General features: G+C 46.5%; 1 protein-coding gene across 1 annotated transcript; it reads right to left on the reverse strand.

The window, feature by feature from the left end:
- Positions 1-1,441: 1,441 nt before the first annotated feature.
- On the reverse strand, positions 1,442-26,093 carry LOC146200350 (neprilysin-21-like). Its single transcript, XM_084592333.1, has 6 exons — positions 25,807-26,093; positions 19,774-19,903; positions 15,902-16,082; positions 12,085-12,370; positions 7,368-7,767; positions 1,442-2,503 (listed from the first exon to the last, which is right to left on the reverse strand). Exons 1-6 carry the CDS (start codon positions 26,091-26,093, stop codon positions 1,442-1,444), a joined length of 2,346 nt encoding a protein of 781 aa, XP_084448459.1.
- Positions 26,094-26,134: the final 41 nt, after the last annotated feature.

Here is a 26,134-nt window from a genome sequence, read left to right on the forward strand (position 1 = left end):
AACTTTGGTGAGCCGGCTGCATCTTATTTTGCAGTTTGTTGGGGAACAGAGAAACTTCGGAAATTATCAGAAGTACTAACCATCCAAATCATAATTTAGCCAAACAGGAATGGATTCCAAGAGTGACAGATGGGAGATACAGATTCCTGACAGCGTGAAAGCAGCAGCGGTAAAACGCTCCACACGTACCAAACTGCGAGAGGAAATGGGGCTGGAGCAGCCACGTTGGTACAGCATCGTACATGTGCCGACGCTGAAGTATCGAAAGCAAGTGCAAATAAATAGTAAGAAGCTCAAGTGCGGTTATGAATGTAGACGTAAATGAAAGACTGTGGCGCATCGAACAGGGCGAAGGGGGATGAAAGTTAATGTGACGTAGTCCTTAGATGGGCGTACACACCGGTAGCCAATTAATATTTTTAATATTAACAAGTCTCCGAATCACACTATCATTGCCAAGGTAACACTCAGTCATGAAGGTGTGAATCCCTGCCGTATTGAAGTAGTTATGACAACATTTACGTTCTCAAGTTGTGTAAAGTGAGGATGATTAGTACTCCCATTTGCAAATCCTAATTTTTAGGGATGAGACGCGTAATTTAAAGGCATAACTTTTATGGCTGAGGGCTTTGAGACAGAAGTTTTGTTGATTTTCTATTTTCACTATAAACTACCCTAGCCATATTAACCGCTGCCTACTGAACCGGTCAACGGAGAACGTCAACGTGAGGAGCTGAGACGATTCAACCTACGAAAATGTAAATGTTTGTGTGGTATATCTACAGTGCCTTGCCTCAGGATGCAAGGAGCAAGGTTCTATCACTTTTACAAGTGATGTAACCTCGCTGTTTTACTTGCACAGCCTCACATTTATAATCGTAACTGGCGACACCTAGAAGACTAAGCGAAATGTAGATTGCAGAGGCAGCGTCGAAAGTTCCACTCAGCGGCACTCAGAAGGTACTTTAAACGGGCCAATATAGCGCCGATATAGGCGACTTTCATTGTAACAGCTGTGCTGTATAATAGCGTGGCAGCTTAGAGTACAGAATAACACGTCGGAGTTCTTAATGCCGCTGATATGCGGCATTTTGGTGACAGTCACTAAAGAGGTGTGGATGAATGAATCACACTGTAACATGGCTTCAACATCACACTAACTTTTTCGTAGCTCGTCGCGTGACAAAATTAAATAGGAGTATCTGTAAGTAATACATAATAAGTCACAAAACAAAAACAGGCAGTAACGTCGTTAGAATTGTTCATCACGCTCAAATTAAAACTGATATAACAGTGATGATATTCTACTAATCAAGAAAATTAAAGTCCTCACAAAGAGCACAAAACATATCACGATGGCTGGATAAGTTATTCTAATAAAACATTCCGCTCGTTTGAAATTTCGGTATAATTAAGGTCGTACTTTAGCCGCCTCTAAATATCAAAGCACTTCGCAACGACTGAAGGAGCTCATGTACGTCCCGTTCTCACAACCGAACGCCTCCGCAAACTCCGGCGCGTTCATCAGCGGCACGTTACAGCGCATGTACATTGGGGAATAAAACTTGACGACGGCGTCCTTGTCACCGCCTCTTCGGAGTTTGGTGCGTTCCGAGAGGGGAAAGCACCACTTGTAGCAACTAGCCACAAAGAATAACTGCTCGGAGGTGAACTGGCGTCCGCCAATGCTTGCCTCGGGTTGCGGCCCGAGGTTCCGGAAGGCCCGCAGTGCTTTTGCCATTCCGCCACAATCCGCGAAGTTTTCCGCCAGGGCTGTGTTTCCGAATGGGATCCCCGTGTCGTTAGAGACCTCGTTGTACAGCCGGCGGAGACATCGGAGCCGGTCGTTGAAGTTCTGGCGGGACTGCGGCGACCACCAATCTTCATGCTCGCCAAGCTCGTTGTAGAGGCCCAACTCCTCATCGAAGCTGTGGGTGATCTCGTGCCCGATGACATGGCCAAGGCTGCCGTAATTAAGAGCCTCCGGTACTCCCTGAGCCTGGAAGAAGGGCGCGAATGTGATCGCCGGAGGAATGACTATAAAATGGTAGATGGGAACGTAGAAGGCATTCACAATGACCATGGGTACGTCTTGCTTCACGGGGCTGGAGATAGGCTGCGACGCATTGAGAAGCTGCAGACGCGCTGCGGCTGCAGCGCGCTTCACCGCCAGCAGCATCTCCGGGTAGCTTTGGTATTCTTGTGCATCGTGCAAGTAAGAATGGTAGGCGTCCAGCTGCAGTGTCGTTGACAGGTCCTCGGGGCGCCCTACAATCTTCCCGAGGTCAGCCAGCCGGCGGAGCGCCCTCGCGCGCGTTGGCTCGTCGATCCAGTGCAGCGATAGAAATGCCTGGAGCGTTGCATTCGTGAGGCGCGCCAGCAAGTCCTGTGCAGCGTCCATATGCCCTCCAGGAAAGAACCATTGCACGAAGAGGTCTCCCGCGATGTATGGGAGCTCCAGCACGGCGATGGAGAAACAATGATGCAAGGCCAGCAAAACCGCCTGCGCAAGATAAAAGTGCGTCAGCGCATCGTGTGCCGTGCACAGGTCAGAACATTGTTACACAGAGCACGGTATTCTATTGACTATGCTAACCCGTTTTCCCTTGCAGAAATGAAGAAACTCTTCTCCGAAAAACAACTGCGACCACTAAAACCACGCACTTAGTACACTACCAAATTTCAAATTTCTCGGCCCGCACCTGAGTTATGTTGCAGTGTTGTACAGAGCGTACAGAATGGTTCACTAGACTACGAACACTGCTCAGCAGATCAAGGCATCGCGGAGCGCCAGATCATCCATTGCGGTCGCGCATCGGACCCTACTGGCGCAAGCGCAAAGGTAACTGAAGGCGGGGTTTCGTGTCTTCTGCTACAGGATTGAAGCGCACCGTACCTGTCTTGCCATGAAGCGCACCTAACTCGCTTCATACGTGCACCGCACCTGAGCGCACAAAGCCTGCATTGCGAAAAAGTGCACTTCAATGTAACGCGTTGTTGGTTGAGGGCGCAACTAAGCGGCTGCTTTTAGCACCAAAATCTGAGTTAAACGCAAGTGCTGTGTTAAGGCTGCATTGTCGTTACTTTAAAGTTTCAAGCTTCCCAGGCTATTATGAATGCCGGATACGACGGCCTTCACAGGCAGCAGGTCAGCACGGCCGGCCGACAGCAGCTGCTTAAACGCGAGACTCGCGCCCAGGCGACAAGCGACGTCAAGGAAGTGCGGAAGCGCTGAGTGGTGTCATACTATTAAGAAGTCTTCGGATATCTAGCACATGGTGTGGGCTTGCATATCTAACACAGCTATCACTCCTCACCCCAATCCCACTCGTAAGAACTGGGAGGCGACCCTGCTCGGCTGCTATGACCTGCAGGCTCAAAAGGCCTTGGTTGAGCACGCCCGGGCAGCGGCCGACTGGGTCCCGTAGTAGGGACCCCACCTAGTATTTGTAAGGGTCGGATCTTCAAAGATACGGCTTTTGAATCAATAAACGTTTTACATCACCACCACCACCTTACTCCTGCTTCCTTTGATTTTCGCTACACTGCGCGAAGGGGTCTCAGCGGTAAGCGTCACTGGAGAGCAGGGAAGTGCCTGAGGCTAGTGAAAAAGCAGCAGGAAAAACTCAAGACAAATGATAAGACGTTTCAGTTCAACCGTAGCGGCCTTGTCTTTGGTCTTGTGGAGCTTGAACAGAATGCACTATTGTTAGGCAAGGTTAATTACACAAGCAATAACGCACACACAGAAAATGTCACGACAGAATAAGCGCATTGCGAGGTATTTCGAAGTGTTGATATCGTTTAGTCAGCTGATGAAATTCCAATTGGCAAGAAACGGCCCGTCATGTATTTAGCGCTGAAATGGCTATGTGACGTCTTCGACGAAAAAAAAAGTGTTCAAGTGCTCGACACGGTGTTTTGGGTACGTAATTAACAGCTCCATCTGTAAAATATGTCTTCAGCCTTTCACAGCATGCACCGAAAAATTTCGAGGGCGCTGATGTCTTCTTCAGTGGAGAAATGAGAAAGCATTAGCATTTGTTGCTGCTGATGATACTGAATCACGTGAGTTTATCAAATGACTCCAGTGTGATGTAGTAACTATGTCACACACACACACACACACACGCACACGCACACGCACACGCACGCACGCACGCACACACACACACACACACACACACACACACACACACACACACACACACACACACACACACACACACACACACACACACACACACACACACACACACACACACACACACACACACACACACACACACACACACACACACACACACACACACACACACACACACACACACACACACACACACACACACACACACACACACACACACACACACACACACACACACACACACACTGTCATCTGCGGTAAACCAGGACACTTCCTACACATCCTTCTTACATGACCCACCTTTCCTCATCCCCCATAATCGAACGTAGCAGAGTCCTATTGGGAGTCTCTCATGAAGAGCACCTAAAGTCAAGACCAACGGAAGATAATTTCCAGTGCTATGAGGAGGATTGCTCTTCAAGGATTTTCTTTTGCCTTATAAGGATGTCTCCCATGTAGTAAGGGAGCTCCCAAGTGCCATGCAGGGTCTTCGCTCCCACTATTTGTTCCAATGGCAATAAAATGTTTCTACCACCACCACCCCTCTATGATCGTGATTCATTTTCTCCTGTCAACTCCACCGGCACAGGAAAATATGGAACTACAATCTACAATCATGAAGTGCGCGCCGTCGTGATTGATTGAGATTGACCTTACATTTCGGAGTGTTTTGAAGAATTTTTGAGACGGAACCTATAGTTTCGAAACGAAAGTTTCACTACATCAGGTGGTTCGAGCCGTTGGATATGCACGGCTTTCACCTTCAGGTGACCTTGACTGATACTGCGCTTTTCATTTTTATAAACCAATTCACAATGGAAGCGAAACCATGATTACGCTATCTGCCCTTCAAATGACCTTGACATAATTAGGTGTGGGTGTGCACGCTTTTGTGGTGTTCACCGAAATGCACCTTCCTTTTCAAAAACCTAAACTAACCATGCATGTTAAATATCTCCAGGTGGTCGAAATTACTGGAGCCCTTTACTATCGGCACACCTTTCTCTCTTTCCTAGTTCACTCTCACCTTCCTCCCTTTGTCTTACGGAGCGGTTCAGGTGTCCATAGAACGAGTGTGACAGATACTGCGCCTTCCCTTGCCTGTGAACAAATTATTATTGTTATTATTGTTATTATTATTATTATTACTATTATTATTAGTAGAAAGCAGAGAGGTAGTCCTGGGTTGTGCGATGTTTGAAGGTCGAAGATAGATGCTGCGCCTTTCTTTTCTTATAAAAGAATGCACAACATACAAAAACACTAAAACGTTGTCTTGGCCTGGTTAGATGTAGGTGTCCAAAATTCCGCGGCGTCAACTCAAAAGTATAAAGCTCCTTCCTTCTCCAAAACCTAATGTAAATGAATGAAGCCTTTATTTTAATGAAGCGATGGCTCTCGGCCGCTGTTTGGGTAATTAGGCAGTTAGGACGAATGGGAGTGCAGCTTCTTCGCGGTTCTTCAGGCTGTTTGTCGTTGCTAGCCATGTTGCTGATCTACGCGCTGTAAGTCGACCTCTCTCATACTGCTCGAAGCAAGCCGCTCTCACTGCCATTGGTAGCGATGAAATGTTGTATTCCGGTGCTTGAGAGAATCTAATCTGCTAGAGGGGGTATGTCGTAGTTTGGAATATGCATATTTGTTTTCTTCCTCGTGAAAACGATGCGTATTGCCATATAGATGTTTTAGGTCAGGTGTACTCTGTTCCTGAAAGTGGGTGCATATTTTGTGTTTGAGTGTTTTGTGTCTGCCGAAAAAATAACTGTCAAGTAGCATATGTTGTGTGTAGTCTGTGTTTGTTGTTACTTTGTTGAGAAGTATATCTTGTGGTCGACTGACCCCTTTCGTGCGGTGAAACACCGGCGTTGGTGTTGCTTTGTATAACCTAAGCGTGCTGTCGTGCTTTATTTTGGTGCGTACATAGTGCATCATCGCTCTGCCAGAGAAGCCTTTAGTGTGCATTATTTGGTGGAGATTTAAGTCTATCGGGTTAGGCACGCAGAGCCCACCCGCTTGCATAGCAGCCGCGTGCGCGGCCGCATTTCTTTCATCCGTTCCAGTATGTCCCGGCGTTCATAAATTTGAATTGCTTTTCCAACTTCCCGCATTCGGTTCAGCCTCTTTCTGATGTCGTTGGCCGCTGCGTTTTCTGTAGTTGGTGCCGTCACCTCTGCAATCGCTGCGTATGAGTCGGTTAAATTTCGATATCGACTGAAATTATTTCTTGTGGCTGCAGCTGTCGTAATGGTGTTCATGGTTCTCCATATGGCAAGCTACTCAGTGTGTAAAATTGGTCCTCAAGGTTGTTGGCACGTGTGCTGCCTGTTGTGATGGTGCGCTGACACACAAACTCATGCCACGCTCACCCTTTCATTTCTTTGTAGCGTCAGTGTAGATGTATACAGTGTTTGGCAGTCTTGTGAGGGGCGTTCTCGGTTGTAAAAGGTGTCTAGCGACGACGTTACGCCCACTAATAGGTCATTGTGGCCTTAATGCAATTTTCGGCGCCTCCCACGGGGGTGAAGGGCCTGTCACCAGTGCCCTGGGGACAGGCACTTCACTCCCGTGGGAGGTGCCGAAAATTCGGTTGTCCCATGCCATGATCTGCTTCCATTACGTCGTGTTTTCTAGTCGGGATCGCATTCGTAATTTTGCTTCTCTGACAATGTGTCGTGTGGGTGGTATGCTGACCACCTCAAGCAGCTCTTTATTCCTCGCGTGCTTAGAAAGCTCAGTGATGGTGCGAAGACTGTCCCTGTGTATACATGTTCAATGTCTTTCAAGTCGCAAACAGAAAACTCATACATGGGAGCCCCATACAGAATCCTGGCGACAGCAACCGCTCTAGAAAGTGTTTGGCACGATTTTTGCCGGGTTCCATCGTATTTGTTTGAAGTCCGGCGAATCATGTGCAACATGTCTGCCGGTTTGCTGACGTGATGTTATGTTCTCCAATATGCAGTGTAATCTGTTTTTTTTTTGGTGTTAGTGGTATTCTGCCACCTATGCTTATGAGTTGTGTCTTTTCAGGCGAAAGCTGCAGTCACAATTCTTCTAAGCTGCGAGTTAATATGAAAAACCGCGCATTGAAAACCGGGTGTTAAACAGGCTATTGCTGCAACACTCACAGTGGTCGTTCTATCACTAAGTTCAAGCCATGCTTAAGCCCCTACAATTGTTTTGAGGACATGGAGTAAAACTGCTTGCCGCATGTGCCTACCAGCGTGGAGCTTCCTGTGCCTGGCGCGTGTGCTTCGGCGAGCGATGGCGAAGCAACGGGTCCCAGGGCACGGGCGAGCATGAGGGCTGCGTAGGCGCGCAGCGTCACTGATTCACGCTGTGCCCACAGAAGCCGCCCTAGGAGCCGCAGGTGAGGGCCCTGCGTCACCACGATCTCGTCCTCGAGGGTCATGGGCTGGATGTCGGGCTCCAGCACGCGATTGACGGCGTCCATGAGGACGTGTCCCGGGAAGAACTCGCCGGTGTGATTGCTGAGGTCGGCGAAGCGCACAAACTTTTCGGTGTAGTTGCCCCGCTCAGTGAAGGAAGTGCCCATGGCTATCGTCATCACCATGTTGTCCAGCATCACTAAACCCTCGACCATGCCTGGATGCATGGGCCTAAGCGAAGAGAGGGAAACATTGAAGGTAAATCCACAGAATGCAATGACAAATGATGACCGGCTTGGGTAATAGCGACCTGCACATTAACTACTCGCCATCGCGGCAGATGTGTCTTAATTTGTCTTTATGTCAAAGAATTACGAACTGCATGAGAGCGACAAAGTATAGTCGGGGAGGACTGTCTGAAGGCTCCCTGTTGATATCTTTCAGAAAAAAAAAGCAGTTTGTTCGTAAAAACAAACAAACTAGATAAGTTGGTACTCGACTACCTGCCCTCAGTAGTGAGCTATGCGAGCTATACTTCTGGACCATAAGGAACACCCAAAGGCTACAGCAGTAGAAGGTATTTTGCAGTCTGTTGAGACCTGGGACAAAATTTCCTTCTGTGCACCACTAATGCACGGCAAGGAATTGTCAATAAAAGCCATAAATATATGGGTCCCAAGGACAAGGTTCATTTGGTCATGCGAAGTGAGCGTAAACTAATAGGAAAAACTACTCCAGCTACCCACAGACGTGAGACGGGAAGACCTCTAATAGGAAAGAGTTAATTGGAAATGGGGTTGGAGAAACGGGCGCATATGTTTGGAATGGGAACAAAGTTGTTTGGCGAATCGTGCCTTTGTGCTATTTTCTCGTCTCGTACAAGTTACATTGGGACTATATTTTTATGTAAACTGATTATAATCGCCGTTAAAACGTTTCGCGCTGTTCTACACAATTATAATCGACTTCGTCTCAACGAACAACAGCTTACGGTAACGCGTTGGGCACGTGAACAGCCACTATGGCAACTGTGGCGCGGTCGAAACGGTGCAGCATATTATATTTGAACAGTCAGCTCATGCCGAAGAACGGACGCAATATGACAGGTAATGACAGCAAATATTTACTAAATTCCTTAGTTTGCCACAGGCCGCAGACCCGTGCTGTGAACGTTTTAATTTCCTACCTGTGCGAAATTAGACTGCTGGGAAAAGAATTGAAGCTTCCAATTCCTTACTACTACAAAATTGTTTGTGAAGAGCACGTATAGCCCATTCCCATGACATTACGCATCGCCTCTAACTACGTTCTAGAATACCTCATGATTTATCTCACTCCGCATTTGATGACCTCATAAGTCTAATTTAATCTTATTCTTTTTTTCAGTTCCCTAAAACTATCCACTAGTCATTATCACTTTAGTTCCGTTTTTTGCACAGAGCACCAAGTCACCGGATTTGGAACGGCAAATAATTTATGCATTAAAGAGATTCTCTCTTCACATAAGTAGAGTTAATAAATTGAGGGAAGACTTGAGCTGCGCCTTTGAGAGATGAGAAGCCAGCGTTAATGGTTCCCTTTTCCGGGCTCCCTTTGCAGATCGTTGGTTGTGTACATGGCCTTTCCTACTGTGTGTACAGGCATTTTCCTACTGTGTTAGTCATTAATTGTTAATTATTGCTTCTATTATACCACAAATCAACATTTGCATACAGCAGTAAGCTGTCATTTTATACAGAAAACAACCTGCATACATGCAAAGCCTCACTGTAACAAATCCGTTCTAACACTTCTGCGTCTCCTAGGAGTAGTGTGTTTGACCCGCGATCCAAGAGTCCCAATAGGCTAGTTTCTGATCTGACTGTCCAATCTGAAAGGTGGAGATTGAGTTGACAGCTACTACCATATCATGTGGTCCCGTCACCACACAATCCGATGACTCGGCAATGCAAGGCCATGTCGCCTTCCGGCCCCCACCTACTGATGAGTTGTAACATGCAATGATGACGACGTCGATGCCGGATGTTTTGGAGAAACAGCTTTTAACTTTGCTCCATTAGATGTTATGCGAGACACTTAAGACCCGCCTTTAAGGGTATGAAGTCAAAAGCGTTAATAGTTCCCGTCTGAGGCTCCCCTGCGGATTCTCATTGATTTGAATGGTTGTTCTTTGATTCTCCACACGAGTATACTTCTGGCAGGTGGTGGTTGGCAGGTGACATCGCGGGACACTGACTGCACGGCGGTTTGTCTGAAGTCAAGAGGCCACATGTCATCTTCTAATTGGCAGTAGCTGCCAGCTTGGCCAGTACCTTTGGGTGAAAGTCAACCCTATCGGAACCCTTGATCCCGACTCATGCACGCTAACGCTAGGCCTGAAGGCACGTTGCTACACGGTATGGTTAAAGCCAGGCTTCTTATATATGTGGATGGCTCTTCAGATTTTTGTGAAGATTGCGACTGTATTTTATTGTGCATATGTGGTATACAATCGAAATTGAGCGGTAACGGATCATAATCGCATTTGACCTAACCACGACAATTAGCGGTCAATTTCTGGGGGAGAAATGGTATTACATATTTGTAAATTACTTCCTTAAAAAATTTGGCGAACAGCTTGAGCCCAGCGTATTTCCATAGTGCATTTCTCTCTCAGGTTGCATCTTGCCTACATTCTTCTTAGAATAGTTGGTCCCTACAGTGTATACTGTTTCTTCCTTTATATACAACCTCCTACAAAGTCTCTTCTATTGATGAAATCACTTGGCTATTAGTAATCCGTAGTATACGTCAGAGTATGCACATGTTACCCAGCAAAGGCATATATCCCTTAACGTGCATGCTACGGTAAATGCTACTTCATTAGTGAGTATGCACATGTTACCCAGCAAAGGCATATATCCCTCAACGTGCATGCTACGGCAAATGCTACTTCATTAGTGAGTATGCACATGTTACCCAGCAAAGGCATATATCCCTCAACGTGCATGCTACGGTAAATGCTACTTCATTAGTGAGTATGCACATGTTACCCAGCAAAGGCATATATCCCTCAACGTGCACGCTACGGTAAATGCTACTTCATTAGTGAGTATGCACATGTTACCCAGCAAAGGCATATATCCCTCAACGTGCGTGCTATGGTAAATGCTACTTCATTAGTGAGTATGCACATGTTACCCAGCAAATGCATATATCCCTCAACATGCACGCTACGGTAAATGCTACTTCAATATTGAGTATGCACATGTTACCCAGCAAAGGCATATATCCCTCAACGTGCATGCTACGGTAAATGCTACTTATTAGTGAGTATGCACATGTTACCCAGCAAAGGCATATATCGCTCAACGTGCATGCTATGGTAAATGCTACTTCATTAGTGAGTATGCACATGTTACCCAGCAAAGGCATATATCCCTCAACGTGCAAGCTACGGTAAATGCTACTTCATTAGTGAGTATGCACATGTTACCCAGCAAAGGCATATATCCCTCAACATGCATGCTATGGTAAATGCTACTTCATTAGTGAGTATGCACATGTTACCCAGCAAATGCATATATCCCTCAACATGCATGCTACGGTAAATGATACTTCATTATTGAGTATGCACATGTTACCCAGCAAAGGCATATATCCCCCAACGTGCATGCTACGGTAAATGCTACTTCATTAGTGAGTATGCACATGTTACCCAGCAAAGGCATATATCCCTCAACGTGCATGCTACGGTAAATGCTACTTCATTAGTGAGTATGCACATGTTACCCAGCAAAGGCATATATCCCTCAACGTGCATGCTACGGTAAATGCTACTTGATTAGTGAGTATGCACATGTTACCCAGCAAAGGCTTATATCCCTCAACGTGCATGCTACGATAAATGCTACTTGATTAGTGAGTATGCACATGTTACCCAGCAAAGGCATATATCCCTCAACATGCATGCTACGGTAAATGCTACTTCATTAGTGAGTATGAACATGTTACCCAGCAAAGGCATATATCCCTCAACGTGCATGTTGCGGTAAATGCGACTTCATTACTGCCAAAGTATTCGTCGCTGATGCTACTTATGTTATCGTTAGCATTATACAAAAAGTTCGGGGTGGCAAACACATGACTCCTAATTAATACTGCATTCACCTCAGGACTGTTTCCAACCTTACTAAGCACTATGACGGCACGCAAAACTTCTCAGACACAGGTTCAGCTGGCCTACACTGTAAACGATGTGACATCATTTACGTGTTTATAACTCGCACCCTCCAGAAAAAAGGTGCATCGAAGCTATGATGGGCACCTTTAATGGCCGTATCAAGCAGTACTGCACATCAAGCAGGCTGCATCACATTCCTGAATGCATCCTTTCTGAAGGTGTGTGTTATAGGTACTGCAAGAGTACGAGTTTGTAGTATACCTGAGTGCAATTCTACCGTGAATTGTTACCAGCTTGAATTCCAAGAGCAGGTCATACGAATGCCGAGAATCGTAGCCCCGGAGGCCTGGTTATCAGGTTTATGTGTTGGTCTGCAATGATTGTACCTCTCTGAGAGCACGCTGGCAGTCTGCACGAAGAAGCCGCCCAGGGATCCCTCCTGGATGAGAAGTTTGCGAATGAGTGCCCACTGCGCGAGAAGCTGCAGGTCGATCCCCAGGTGGAGCGTGTAGTAGCCGGGTCTCTTGAGGTACACGCCCGGTTGCATAGCGAACAGTACGTGAATGCCCCGCAACAGGCTCAGTTCTGCCAACCGCTGCAGCAGCGAGCCGCTGGGATTCTCCTCGAGCGGCCACGATAGCTCATGCTCGGCCATCACCTTCCTGACCACGTCTGCGTGAAAACCACGGCGTATATCGAAGTCGTCACTTACTATCTCTTGGCAGCATTATGCATCGTAGATTCGAAAACTAGTAATCGCTTGCTTTTATCCAAATTGCAAAGTATAGGAAAAAGCAGTGAGCGTATATGAAATACTATTCATGCTAGGACATTTTTTCATCCGGATAAATTCCTTGCGATCAGTGATCAGCAAGATCTTTATATTACGCGACAACCCGTTCAGCAGAAAAAGGTCGCCATTTCTGCAGCTTGCAATTTCAAAAGTTGGAAAAAATCGCCAGCATGCGCCAGCCACTGGAACTAATTAAAACATGTCGTTTCCACGGCAGACTGCGACTCCCCGTAATACGTTTCAAAGCGCCTTTCTCAGTGCGCACCAGGCGTCAACCACCGTGGCGTCAACGTATAGATTTCGGAATGCGGAATCGCACCAAGCAGCAGGCTGTTATCAAACAAACAAAGCAAAGCAGCAATGGGGGCTAGTTGGTTTACCATTTCAAGAATTTTCGCGCTACGCTATACACAGGCACACAAGAAAGCAGGAACCACGTACACAGGACAAGCGCGCACTGACAACTAATGTTTATTCATGACAGGGTTATATATAAAAGTCCACACGCACACTCTGATACAAGAAATCTCGCAAACTCACTGAACAGGCAGTGTCACACTCACATCCCTACTCCCCTACGCTCCTCTATTATCTTTATCTCGTCATTATTTAGCATGACTGATGGCGTACTTATGCACTTGTCTTCTCCAACTTCCCATATCAAGAACACTTCTATTATTTCTCTTTCTGTTCTTTCTTTTGAACGGCCTAAGATGGTGGTTCCTTCAACTTCTGGCTTGCATTTGTGTTTTGCGCAATGGGGTGCGAGGTTTCCAGGGTTTTATTTATTCTACTTATACCATTACAGTGTTCCTTTAACCTCGCGTTCAAACACCTGCCTGTCTGGCCTATGTATCTCATTCCACATGATAAGGGAATGTTATACGTATTGCCAGTATCACAATCAACAAATCTTTCTTTGTTCGCTATTTCGCATGTCTTGACTCTGTCTTTCTGATCTTTAGTCATTTTATGGCACAGGCTCAATAACGTTTTAGGAGCTGTGAACACGAGGTGAACATCATACCTACTGTGCCTGTGCCATAAAATGACTAAAGATCAGAAAGACAGAGTCAATACATGCGAAATTGCGCACAAAGAAAGATTTGTTGATTGTGATAGTGGCATTGTGTATAATATTTCTTTATCATGTGGAATGAGATACATAGGCCAGACAGGCAGGTGTTTGAACACGAGGTTAAATGAACACTTTAGGTAAAATCAATAAACCTGGAAACCTCGCACCCCATTGCGCAAAACACAAATGCAAGCCAGAGTTTCAAGGAACCACAACCTTAGGCCGTTCAAAAGAAAGAAAAGAAAGAGAAATAATAGAAGCATTTTTGATATGGGAAGCTGGAGAAGACAAGTGCGTAAGCACACCATCAGTCATGCTAACAAATCATGAGATAAAGATAATAAAGGAGCGTAGGTGCATAGGGATGTGTAAGTGCTTGTACAGTGAGTTTGCGAGATTTCAATGTATCAAAGTGTGCGTGTGGACTGTTTTAAATGTAACCCTGTTATGAATAAACCATTAGTGATCAGTGCGCGCTTGTCCTGTGTACGTGGTTCCTGCTTTCTTGTATGTCTGTGTATAGCGTAGCGCGAAAATTCTTGAAAAGGCTATTATCGCATCATACAATTAGGTTAGAATAAATCAACCCTGTAATTATGGCAGCACCGATAGGAACTTTCCTCGCAATAGTTATGGATAGAAATGCAAAAGTCCGGAAGAGCAATCATGCTCTGAATTGCATTTATTTTTCTTATTTTTAACCTGACCAAGTATCGCATCAAATACGATTCTGCTCATTGTCTTTCATTTCGCCTCGTCGGCGCCTCTAACAACGCTAAAGACTGGGTCTCCAATTCAAGACAGCAGTCCGTTGTAGGTAATGAAGAAGCGTAAATGTTTTGAAGGGAGCTTCAAAGTAAACGCCTCGGGTACTTGAAATAGATAATAGGTTGTTAATAACTAGAAAAATATAATAAACACGTGAGATCACATTACTAATTCATGACCGAGTACATATACTCACAACCCTTCCTGTTATTATCTCGGATGGAATCCACAGTATGAAATAATAAAAAAAAAACAGAATAACGAATGGTCTTTGCAGGTGCTTTTCAGGCAGGTTCATTGTGATTCGCTGTGCCAAGCACTAAGATGAAACCTGTTAGGGTGTAAATAGATTCCTCGGTAAGAAGAAAAAATTCTTAATTTCATCACAAGTGATGTCATTGGGTATGCCCTTTTCTTGTTTCTTTTTAATAGTTTGAGCGTTCAAAACTAACTCGGGCTATAGTTTGATTATGGGATGCCATAGTAGAGGAATACAAATGACTTAGACCACCCGGGGCTATTCAACAGGCGCCGATATCGAAGAGCACATTGGTGACGCGTTTCACCTCTGCTAGAACGCAGCCGCTGCAGCAGGGATCGAAACCAAGTCTTTCGGATCAGCGTCGAGCGGCGTAATCACTGAGCCACAGTGACGGGCCCTAAGTATATATGCCAAGCGTCTCGAAAGGAGACTTTAAATTTAATCCGTCTTAGCCGGTCCCGCAGTGTTAAAAAGCACTCGCAGTCAACCGCTCGTAAGAATACCTATTCCGAATTCGCCCACTAACACACACCTTATAAAACTGCTGCAACTGCAAAGCAGCCTTGCTCTCCCGAGAGTTACTGCTGCAACTGACGTAGCCTGCCCCCTCCCCTCCCCCCCCCTTTCGTATTTCGTCGTGTTTGGCAGTAAGATCATATGAGCTTATAAGGGCGGTGCCTTAGAACAGCCCCTTAAGAAACCGCTGAAGTGCTGTATTATATAGTCAGCTAGAAATAACACAAATTAGTCTTCATCATCAACTAGACTATACTCGCTGCAAGGCGAAAACCTCTCCCTTATTACTCCAATTAACTCAGTTCGGTGCGATATGCATCCACTTGACCATTGCGAACGTCTAAGCCTCCACCGCCAGTTTTCCTTTCCTTTGAATCCAATTTTCTACCATTGGAAAGCATCGATTATCCTCCCTTCGCACAACATGCACTGCGCATACCCATTTCTTCTCGATTTTTACTAAAATGTCATTTACTCGAATTTGTTCCCCGACACACTCTGCACACTTCCCGTGTCATTACGCTATGCCTACCAATCACCGATGAATTCAACTTTCAAGGAAGAAAGTAAAACCAACCAGAAAAAAAAATCAACTTTGATTACAGAAGATTTAGACTGAGAATACTCAACTTTTTTGAGTGTATGTATGACATCGCCTAAGCATAGCATAATTTACGCGATTGGACCCAGGTAGTCGTTGAACAACTTGAGGACATAATGTACATGACGTCATATCTGACAGAAGGTTATCTTGCTCGCGCACAGAAAAATAAAAAGTAAACTTGCCTAGATGGTCACGTCTGCTGAATGCCTGCTGGAAACAGCGCTGCAAAAGGTGCATGTACCGCCTGTGCGATGCGCCCAGCTGTTCATGCTCGTCACTGTAGTCTGTCACCAGCAGTTTTTTGAAGAACGACACGTACACACTTATAGTCAGCTTGATGAAGCCATTTTTGGGCGAAAGCGTCTGTGGAACGCAGCAAAGAACAGGATGGCGTGATAAGCATAAGGGCCAAGATTATTTTATGCGGCGTGTAACTGAGAAATCAGCAGCAATGCTGTAAAGCGTCAAATGATTAAAGTACACAGCACACAGTTCGAAGCAAAATATATAGCCATGAGAGCGTTCTAGCTGATTGTGACTTTCGTTAATCAAGTGTGATGGAAGCTTATTCAGTTATGTTTCACCCTCTCATCAGGTTTCACCGCCGAAAGTTAAAAGATAACAGTTTAAGCAACACGGCCCGTGTCGGCCTCTATTAATCTGCTCAGCAATTGTAACGACAAACGAAATGAGCCTTTTACGTTTTACTAAATGAATTAACGCAGTTGCATTTAAATGACTGAGCTCATTATTTCCTTTTAGATTGTGATTACGTTGAGGTGTGAGACGACATTTTAACGCTCGCCTCTTTGTCGCTTATAAAAGAACTGAGTGTTTAAATCTGGCATGTGAGCCTAGCTCCCATTAATACTTTAGGTTTATCCGAAGCACGCATGAAAGGTTCAAATTTTCTATTCTGTTTTCAGAGTCCACTATGAGAGTGTCTCTGACACCAAGTCTCGTGTTCTAGGCAGCGTTTAACCCGCGGAGAGCCAGAGCGGGGAGTCGTCTTAATCGCAATCTCCGGTATTTGGGACCTCGAAACTGGAAGTTTACGCCTCGTCTTGCAGTCGTTTGAGCATGTCGCCTCCTATTGCACTATGCTCCACAACTTGCTATCTTGAAAAGCCGAGAGAAAAAAGGCTCCAGGGAAAGACAAACTTGACAGGGGCTTCGCGGTAACGGAAGAAATATCTACTCGTCATCAGGGATTCTAGCGCTATAATTTCGAGTGACGGGCGCACTCAGGTTCTGGCGTATTGCACTATTGTTCAGCTTCTTCACTGCTGCAAGTAATGACACACATACTAAGATTGGCGCATGAAGAGGTAAACGTATACCGTGATTTCTTTTCGAACTCCCTGTATATGTTGGAGGTTTCTACAGGTTCTTTGGTAAACTTTGATGCAGCACCTGCGCGGTCTTTCGCGCTATGGTGCTTAAGAGACCCCTGTGTGCAAAACACTAAAAAAAAAAAAAACGCCAGATGTCATCCTTGTGCACACGGTTTAGGAGCTGCTGCTCTGAAAAAAATCCCCTCATGCGCTTTAAACAGCACGCTCAGAAAATAAAGCTGCGTTTTGGTTTACGCATTAGTGGCAAAGTGTAGACAAGTGTGACAATGCCTCGCTGTGTCTCGTTGAATGGAGGGTGTCAGGCTACTGATTCCGATGACCCGAATTCTATCTCAGCCGAGGTAACTCACCTTTGTCGGAGGTGAAAGATTGGCGATCGCTTCATCTGTGATTTAACGCATTAAGGATCGTCGGGGGTCGAAATAGTCCAGAGCCTTCCGTTAAGACGCCTCTCAGGCGTAAATCCATTCCAGATATTAAAGCCGACGAACCAAACGAGAGTTGTGAAATTAGCAATAATGTGTGCAGTTATCTGAGTTCTGGGCACAAATACAGGCCACTGAGTTGTCGCACGCGGAACAAGCTATAGAACGCGCTGCTGTAGGTGAAGGGCGCTTTCACGGAAAGCAGTCACGGCTTACCCGGTTGCGGTCAATGCGTGATTAGGCGTGCTCCCCTGCAAAAGCAGACTCGATGCGCTTTCCCCCTGTAGTACAGTTTTTGTCAAATGTATAGAGCCCAGGGTGTCTGCGTCTAAGCCGTTAATGGCGAACCTTTAGCATTCGTGGAGTCCTTCTCATTGGAGAGGACGCAAAACATTCATGAGGAGATTTTAAACACAGGAAACGCGCTATGACTCAAAAGCTGTGGGTCAGAAGCAACCTAATGGCCTCTAAACTTTTGACAAAGACTGCACAGGATATGATGCATGCCTCTAGGCCCCTGTGCGCAATACGCCGTTCTCCTGCACCGATGCGCGGCTGTGCTGGATGCGATAACCAACCGGGGAGTGCGTTCATACTGGAGTCGTGTGCGTACTTATAGTGTGCTGTTGATGACGGCCGTATACAGTGAACCGTCACTTGAACAAACTTAAAGATACCTAAGTGAAAAGTTTGTTAAAGCGGACGTTCACTGAGCTGAAATAAGTATTGTCGACGTTTCTGAAATATCCACTGCACAGTCGTTTGCGGGCGGGGCGGAGCTGCGCACTTCCTGGATGTGGCAACGATTGCTTAGAACTGGCTCTTAATTGTAGACAGTGATGATACTGGGATCCAAAATGCCTTCGCAATTTCCACATGACGCTACCTGGAGTCCATTCTATGTCAAACATCTCGTTTTTCATCTAGAGTAGTTTGCCGTTGTTTTGGTTACCGAGCACGAGTACGTATACGCCTTTCTTGTATCCAGAACGAAGGGCTAGAACAAAAGCTCTGGCTATGCCTGTGTAGTCAATTAAACCGGCTAAACCAGATGCGGCCTCGGTTAGGTACCAGCACATTTAGGTAGCCAATTCAGTTTAAAGCTAAATGAAGGCGGCTATTCATTACGCGGCAATGAAGAACGGCTCTTAGCGCAAGAATTTGCGCAACAAAAAGTGCGTGTTGTACTTGAAGTGCTCAATATGACAGGGTACGCGCAAGACGGCGCCGCGTAAAATATTCATAGAAGGGATAAGCGCGCAAAACTTAATTTCAATAAACTGAAAAGCTTTTGCATTACGTTCAACGGTACTTCAGTGGGGTTTAAAAAAGTTCGTACAGCTGAACGACCCGTTTAAATGGCGTTCGTTAAAGTGATATTCTGCTGTCCTGTATTGGAGTGAACGACTGCTTTTTTTTTAAGATCGGCTGTGCCTGTACGCACCAGACAAGACCCGCTGTTATGTCTAGTATAATGAGTTTTCAGTCCATGATCAGCTGCTTACTGCTCACGTTCTTCCCTTATCAGGTGTCCATTGTATATTAAACAATAACATGGGTCTCAGTGCCTGTTCCTCAGATGAGGTGGTTAAAATAAGCATTTATCCTGGCGAAGGCAAAACACATGTAGACTTGTACATGTACAACGCGTAGAACATGGTTCCCGAATAAAATATTTTAGACTAGCACAAATCTGCTACCTCTTTTTATTACTCACGTTATTTCATTAAATTCAATCTGCACACTGCGCACACGCGACCATGTTTTCATATCTGGTCGAATGTAGCCTGTATATGTCTCAACGAACAGATCCACTTTCTGAGACTACATGCCGTGTTTTGTTTCAGCAATTAGGCGTCGGAAGAAACATTGTGCAGCGAACTGAGTTAGAACAAAAACCTGACAGATACGTTACCGGAACCTTGTGGCTTAAAGTTGCTAAACAAGTCGCAAGATTTCACACAGCTCGCAGCTTTTCATAATTGAAAGCACACGGCGGACCGAAATTCAGTCAATGAAACGCGCTGCTTGCATACCTGTGCTGTTGTAGCTTCCTCAGTCTTGTCTGGGGGTCGTGAAGGAAATGACCTAAAATTTGGTCCTTTATGTCTTTGGAAGAGAACCGTATACAAAATAACCACAATGTTTTAGTGTGGATGCACTGTAAAAATCACTTGAAACTTTTCCTGCGCCTTTGGAGACTATGAAGTTGTGAACCCCTACGCGCCGACAGCCATCTATACGCTCTAGCACGCTATACAATTTCGCACTCACGGGCCAGAAGTTCTCGTTGCCGCAGACAAACGAGTAGAAGTCGTCGCAGGGGTGCCTCTTCAGGTCCAGAGAGCTGCTCATGTCGGCCACCCAGTCGATGCAGTGTGGCTGCCAGCAACCGACGAGGTAACTGCAGTCACATAGAACCCGATGGAAACGAACATTCAAAATCAACACCCGAGGTGTACAACTGGCACTACTCTGCATGGCGTCTGTATATGCCTATTCGAGCTTTTTATGTTTCGAGCTTTGAAAAGAGTTTTGTAAACAGTAGCCGCAGCTGTATGCTTACGCAAACAAGGCTCCAAGCTGCAGTGCACGCCCGATGTATCACCTCCATTGGTGCCCCTTCAAGATTTCTAGCGGCGGCCGTAGGAAATCGAATCGGGCTGCTTCTGTTGCAAACTTTCTTAACTGCGGTACTTGTTTGCTGGTGCGCACTCATTACTTATGCAGCGGAAGCGTCTCAGAAGCAATTGACGTGTTGGAGAGTTGGCAGTCGATTGACGGTACAGGTGCGATGCCCTACCGACTCGGCGTACGCGCGATACGCTCGCCGAGAATAGAATCCAGAGAGCTTGGCTAACTCACTGAGCTGAGCGATCAACACGTCGCTTTTTTTTTATTCATTGCTGTGCATATGCACACGCATTTACCCATTTGAAGGAAATCCTTCATGTCAGTTGAAAGTTCCTGGACTGCCGCCCGTCACGCCGGCCTAGCTTGTGCAGTCAAGCAGGCAGCAGCCAAAGCGTATGCGTAAGTGCTTCGCGGATGACTCTCTTAAAGGCGAGTACATTGAACGAACGATTATAAGCTTTGATTGCAGAATAATAGTGAGTTGAGCAATGTTGTTACTTTTTATTTCGCACTATGGGCACAAACACCGTTCGATGCCGTCAACATGGAAGATGGTCGATACAGCTTTCAACGCTTGTGTACGTATATATCCCCCAGCGGTTTTTGCCCTTGTATCAAATACTATAGCTACAACGTACTGCAAAGGGCTCTCAACATGGGTGTGGAATTTCTAGCCACAGCATGGAATGAGAATTGAAGTGAATGTGAGAAATGGCTCTTTGCTCTTACAGCCACCTTTTTCGCCTGCTGCCTCTGAAGGAGAAACAGTTCCATGCTGATCTTGGTTTGGCTTGTGGGGTTTAACGTCCCAACCATGCTTATCTTAGTTTTAATCATTACCAAAACGGACATGCTGTACATGGATGCCTATCCGAGCTTGATATCAGTAATGAAGAAACCATTCGTTGTTTACTTTTCATTGTAGACCCCTTAAAATTTTATGCAGAATGTTTATGCTTTGCTCGATGTATTTATACTTGATGCCAAAAACGTAGCGAGGATTTTTGTTGAAAATAAACTAAGGGAAATATTTTAATTGAGGGCGCCGGAGGTAAAATTTGCTGATAAATAGTTGAATAGCAAAGCAAGAAGTAAAGACCAAAGCAATGCTTCTGTAGTCGCTGAACACTACACAAACTCATCATAAATGTTTGCACAAAGGATAACCGGAAGACTGCAGATGGCTGGCCAGTTTTTAAAACAAAGCGTGATGAAATATCAAGTCGGTCTCAGGTCCTTTCATTTTCAGACGCCGGCCGGCGCTGAAATACTCACGGTCGTAGCTGCATGAATGAAAATTGCATATTATTCCTTCAGGTTGAATATTCACCAATTTTCGAGCCTCCAAACTTATGTCAGCAGTTTACTCAAGTGGTATGAACTAGTTTTTAGTTCGTGAAGCGTTTCGATTGATCGCTATCATCCTTCACTACACACGCAAAACTACCTATAAACGCAATAAAACCGGGTTTTGGTTTTCCCTATACCGCATTGCGCGGATTGGTTTCACAGTGCTAAGAGGCGGTCCATAGGTTCGGAGGAAGTTAGGAAAAGATGAGCAAAAAAAATTGCCAAAAACATCAAAGATGAAGTTCAGAAGTGCAAGATGCCGGGTTAGTTGGTACTGCATAATGAAATAAAACAGCGCAAGGAACGGGACGAAACACGAAGGAAGGGAGACAAAGACACAGGCGCTGACTAACAACATCAAAGATGGCTCATATGTGAAAATGCCAAAAAAGGTATCATTGTATGACACAAGAATACGCGTAATACACCATATACTGTGCACCTTACAGCACGCCACTAGTAAAGAGGTGAGTTGTGCTACGTTGCACAGCTTACACGAGGTATGAATCATGAATATATACAATGTTACATCTCGGAATTGATGAGAATACACACTTTCTCATATGTTGCAGTATAGTCAACAGTGTGGTGATGGCATCCAAATTATATAGTTAGCGTCATGAATTCCGCCACTGCAAGCGCCAGCCCACCAGTAAGTGCCAGGTCATGTCCTCTAACAACTAATCTCCTGACAGACACATACTCGTAAGAGGCACGATTATGTACTATGTCTCAGTAGGCGGGAAATAGAAACATAAAGCGCTGCTTTAACCACTCGTGTCAACGTGCTTGCGTTATTTATAATGTAGCTTGTCTAACTAGGGATTGAAGGGTCGTAGTGGATTTGTATCACATCTCACGTGTTCTACGCACGTTTTCACTTCCTGAAAATGCCTTGTCATTTGGATAACACCACGTTCCAGTGCTACAATGTTTGTACCATTTTTTGCAGGCGCTATGGGGTCGCTTTTGAAATACGCACCAGGGAGGGGGGGGGGGGGGGAGGGCTACACGCAGAAGTCACCCTCAAGCCCAGCATGCTAGCCCTAACCGTTAGAGTTGTGACCCCCAAAATACCCGATGCGAGAAATCGTCATTGAGGTTGGTTCGTGCCAGAGGGGACAAACACGAGAAGTGTACTCGAACAGGCTTTATTCTGCCCAAGTACACGGCAAAATATAGCACTCAAATACAAACGCCGCCGCGAGCGAACGTCCCGCTCGCGTACAGGGGTGCAATAAAACAACCGAATGGGAAAGCACACGGAAGGAGGTGAGAGAACCGTTTGGCTCACCTGGCGTGGCTTTGCACTCATGGCCCACAACGCTAAGTTCGTACAATGAAACAAAATTAACTGAATATCGACAAGGCATCCCGTAGATATTAAGCACGACTAATTACTCCCTGCGGGTTGATCATATATAGTTACATCTGCCGTGGGCGCAAGTTTTAACGAGGCTCGCGATGCTCTAATGCCAAGCCTGACCTCTCGCTGCAGCTGCCTGCTGGAGGGGGAGTGTTATTTTATTTTTCAAAACAGCCCTGTAAAATCAAAAGAGTGAATATATACATGTGAACAAGAACAATGTACTCCCCGGGCCGCTCAGGCGTGCTCGGATTACGGTGCGTTTTGTGCCAAGCCTTTGCCATCTTCACTTGCGACTCTGTCGAGGATGGGGTTGGTACAGGTGGGTCACCGCCGCTTGCGGCGGGGGCTAGCCTGGCGCCAAATTTTTATCTGTTCTAGGCCGTCATTGCACACGCCACCGCTGGTGGTGGACGACGCCTGTTGTTGCGGCGCGCGTATTTCCTTCCCTCTTCCTTTTCTTTCTTCTCTTTATTTTCTTCTATCTGCACGAGGCAGCGGAGGTGGCTCAGCTACAGAGCCGGTAGCAGTCCCGTGCATTTTCTTTTCCTTCTTCCTACAGCCACCACAACACAACAACGACTCTGTCGCGCAGTCGGCGTTGTACCCGACGCGCCAACTGTGGCGTTGCTAACGTATAGAGCAAGTTCTACCCGTTTGACAACCTCATGCACATCCCTAGGCCGCGAAATGACACTTCTCGCGGCAATGTCTTAGGGCCACTGGCATGTCCAGCGATGGAAACGCCGTGCGGTATAGCTCGTCCCAGCGTGTCGGTACCAAGCCCGAAAGACATGTGTATCCTTCTCGTATCCAACGCGCTCACAGCAATACAAGCTGTGTTCGAGTGCCCCCACAAGCAGCAATACCAGCATGCCCTTATACCATACCACACATACCACGCCGCTTGGCTCCAAGCACCCGTCGAACACTTGTCGACAACCCCCCCCCCCCCCCCCCCCCCCCGCTGTCTTCAAGCTCCCTTCGCCTGACTAGGCTCCGCACTTCACAGATGCAATTCAAATAATTATCACTTGCACCCAGAGAAGCCGGGTAGTCCGCCGCCCCTTCTCTGAGGCTGCTTGCTGCGATATATTGCGACGAAGTGGCCAACGGGTGCAGTAGAACGGATAGTAATGTCATTGCTCACGCCATCAAAGTACGTGCGCAAAAGTGCATACTCTAAAATGTGGTCCGTCCTCCTTTAGAGCATTGCAAACTCAAAACACTACTAGAGAATATCTATCACACCAGCGTCCGTTCGTCGCCCTTTTGTATAGCAGTGGAGTCGTGTGACCTCCTGCTCCCGCAAAAATTACAAGATCACAGTGGCTAGAGTCAGCCACTGAGCTCTTGTGGTAATAACAGTTATGGGGGTTTTACTTTGTTGCCGCTGTGCAATCACCACTGCAGTATTAGAAGAGACTGAAAGTCAGTCCTCCTGACTACAATGGCTAGTCTAGTGTCGGTAGTCGGATACACACAGACACTCGATTTGTCGCACCTCTGACTCTACGTTCGGGCGCCAATAATATAGGGGTTATTCTTGAAAAACGCTGCAAGGTTGGGGCTCTGCGCGGAAGTCCCCTTCTAACCCCAGCGTGCCAGCCCTGATAGAGCAGTAACTCCCAATCCATGGTGCGAGAAGTCTGCCCTGCGGAGGGTTCGGGCCAGAGGGGATAAACACTGAGCTACGTACTCAAACAGGCTTTATTTTGCTCGATTCCACGGCAAATTGCAGCCCTCAAATACAACAGCCGTAGCGAATGAATGTCCCACTGGCTTACGGGGGGCGAGGGGACATAAAAATCCACCAAAAACGGAAAGTACATGAGAAAATGAGAGAGGAACGTTCTGCTCCCCACGCGTGGCTTCCCGCTCGCGGCCCGGTCAGTGCGTACGATGACCGGGCGACTCCGGTGACGGCGACGGTCACCTCGGCGGAAAGTTTAAACCGTCCAACCGCGCGATCAACTGCCGAAAGACACGAGCCGCGAGAGGAGCGCTCGTCTTGTCAATGGACAGGTCTCCGGTTTACACCGGGAAGAAAGAAAATTAGCGGTGGCATCGCTGCGGGAGACTGGGAGGCAGTAAAGCGCGGCCGGTGTGCTCTCCTCGTCCCATGTTTCTTAGCAGTGCGCGCATAAACTCGCGTGACAATTACGCGCGGCCGTCATAATGGGACATGGGATTTATGTGTATCCCCACAACGCCGAAGGCTTTTCTCGCAATGGGCTAGTAAGGCTTGTGTATCAAAAGGGTACAACATTCGGGAGTTGTCAAGTAATCAGAGCTGGGATTGTAGCAGGCAGAGCTGTACGTCTACTTTGTCTTGTGAAGCTAGATATCCAATGCGCTTGGATTGTTTTCAGCACTACCTCAGAAGTGAGCTTTAGAAACCTGCAGTTGTTATACAACGTAACTGGTGTATTTTAATTAGATACGACTTTCGTCGCTACCACCGATCATTTTCCTTTACCTCGCTTACACACTTTAACTGATTCTTATTAGTGACAGGCAAGAATTCAACAAAAAAGTCTCGTCAGCAGATATTCTCTGGTTCACCATCACGGTCGAAAAGCAGGGCGGTTGTCATCGCTATTAAGCGAGCATCAGAGTGCACAGTCTGTAAATGATTATGCTTCATCGGGTATTTTAGGAGTATTGGAAATATTTGAGTGAAAAAGGCCCAGAAGAGCGATGGTGTAGTAGATAGGCAGGGCACAAATGTGCGAAGACTGCGAAGAGAAAAAATATTTTTGCATTTCATGCTGGGGGGCGTAATGTTCTCCAAGAGAGAAATAACGCACGTCTGTCTCTCACATGCCCCGCACTTGTACGGCGACAACACAAATGTGTTGTCGTACTCTCAGTCCGGGACATTCAGTGGGCGCTGTATTCTGAAGCATATATTAGTAACAACATCAGGGGAAAAATACAAGTTTCAATCGCCGTACCTGATCGCAAAGGGAACGGCCCAGCAGCAGGCAAGCGTGCACGCGGTGCCGAGGGACACCTTGAGCGCGTACTGGTTCCACACAGGCCGGCCCCAAAAGGGTGAGAGATACCTCTGCCGTTTCCCCACCTTACGACGCCTTCTGGCAACACTTGTGGCCGTCGGTTGTGCTGGTGGCTGGGAGGAGGTTGCCACTGTGCCGTCGTTGGGAGGCGCTGTGCCGGGGTCCTGGGGCACCTCCGCGGCTTCAATCAGAGGAGCCTCTTCTTTCGAACCACTGCTGAGCATGACTTTCCCTGCGTGATCGCACCGACTGAGTTCGACTTTCC

The sequence above is a fragment of the Amblyomma maculatum genome, chromosome 2 (assembly GCF_055883805.1).
Source record: "Amblyomma maculatum isolate TAMU_Amacu chromosome 2, ASM5588380v1, whole genome shotgun sequence".
Classification (NCBI taxonomy): Eukaryota; Metazoa; Arthropoda; class Arachnida; order Ixodida; family Ixodidae; genus Amblyomma; species Amblyomma maculatum.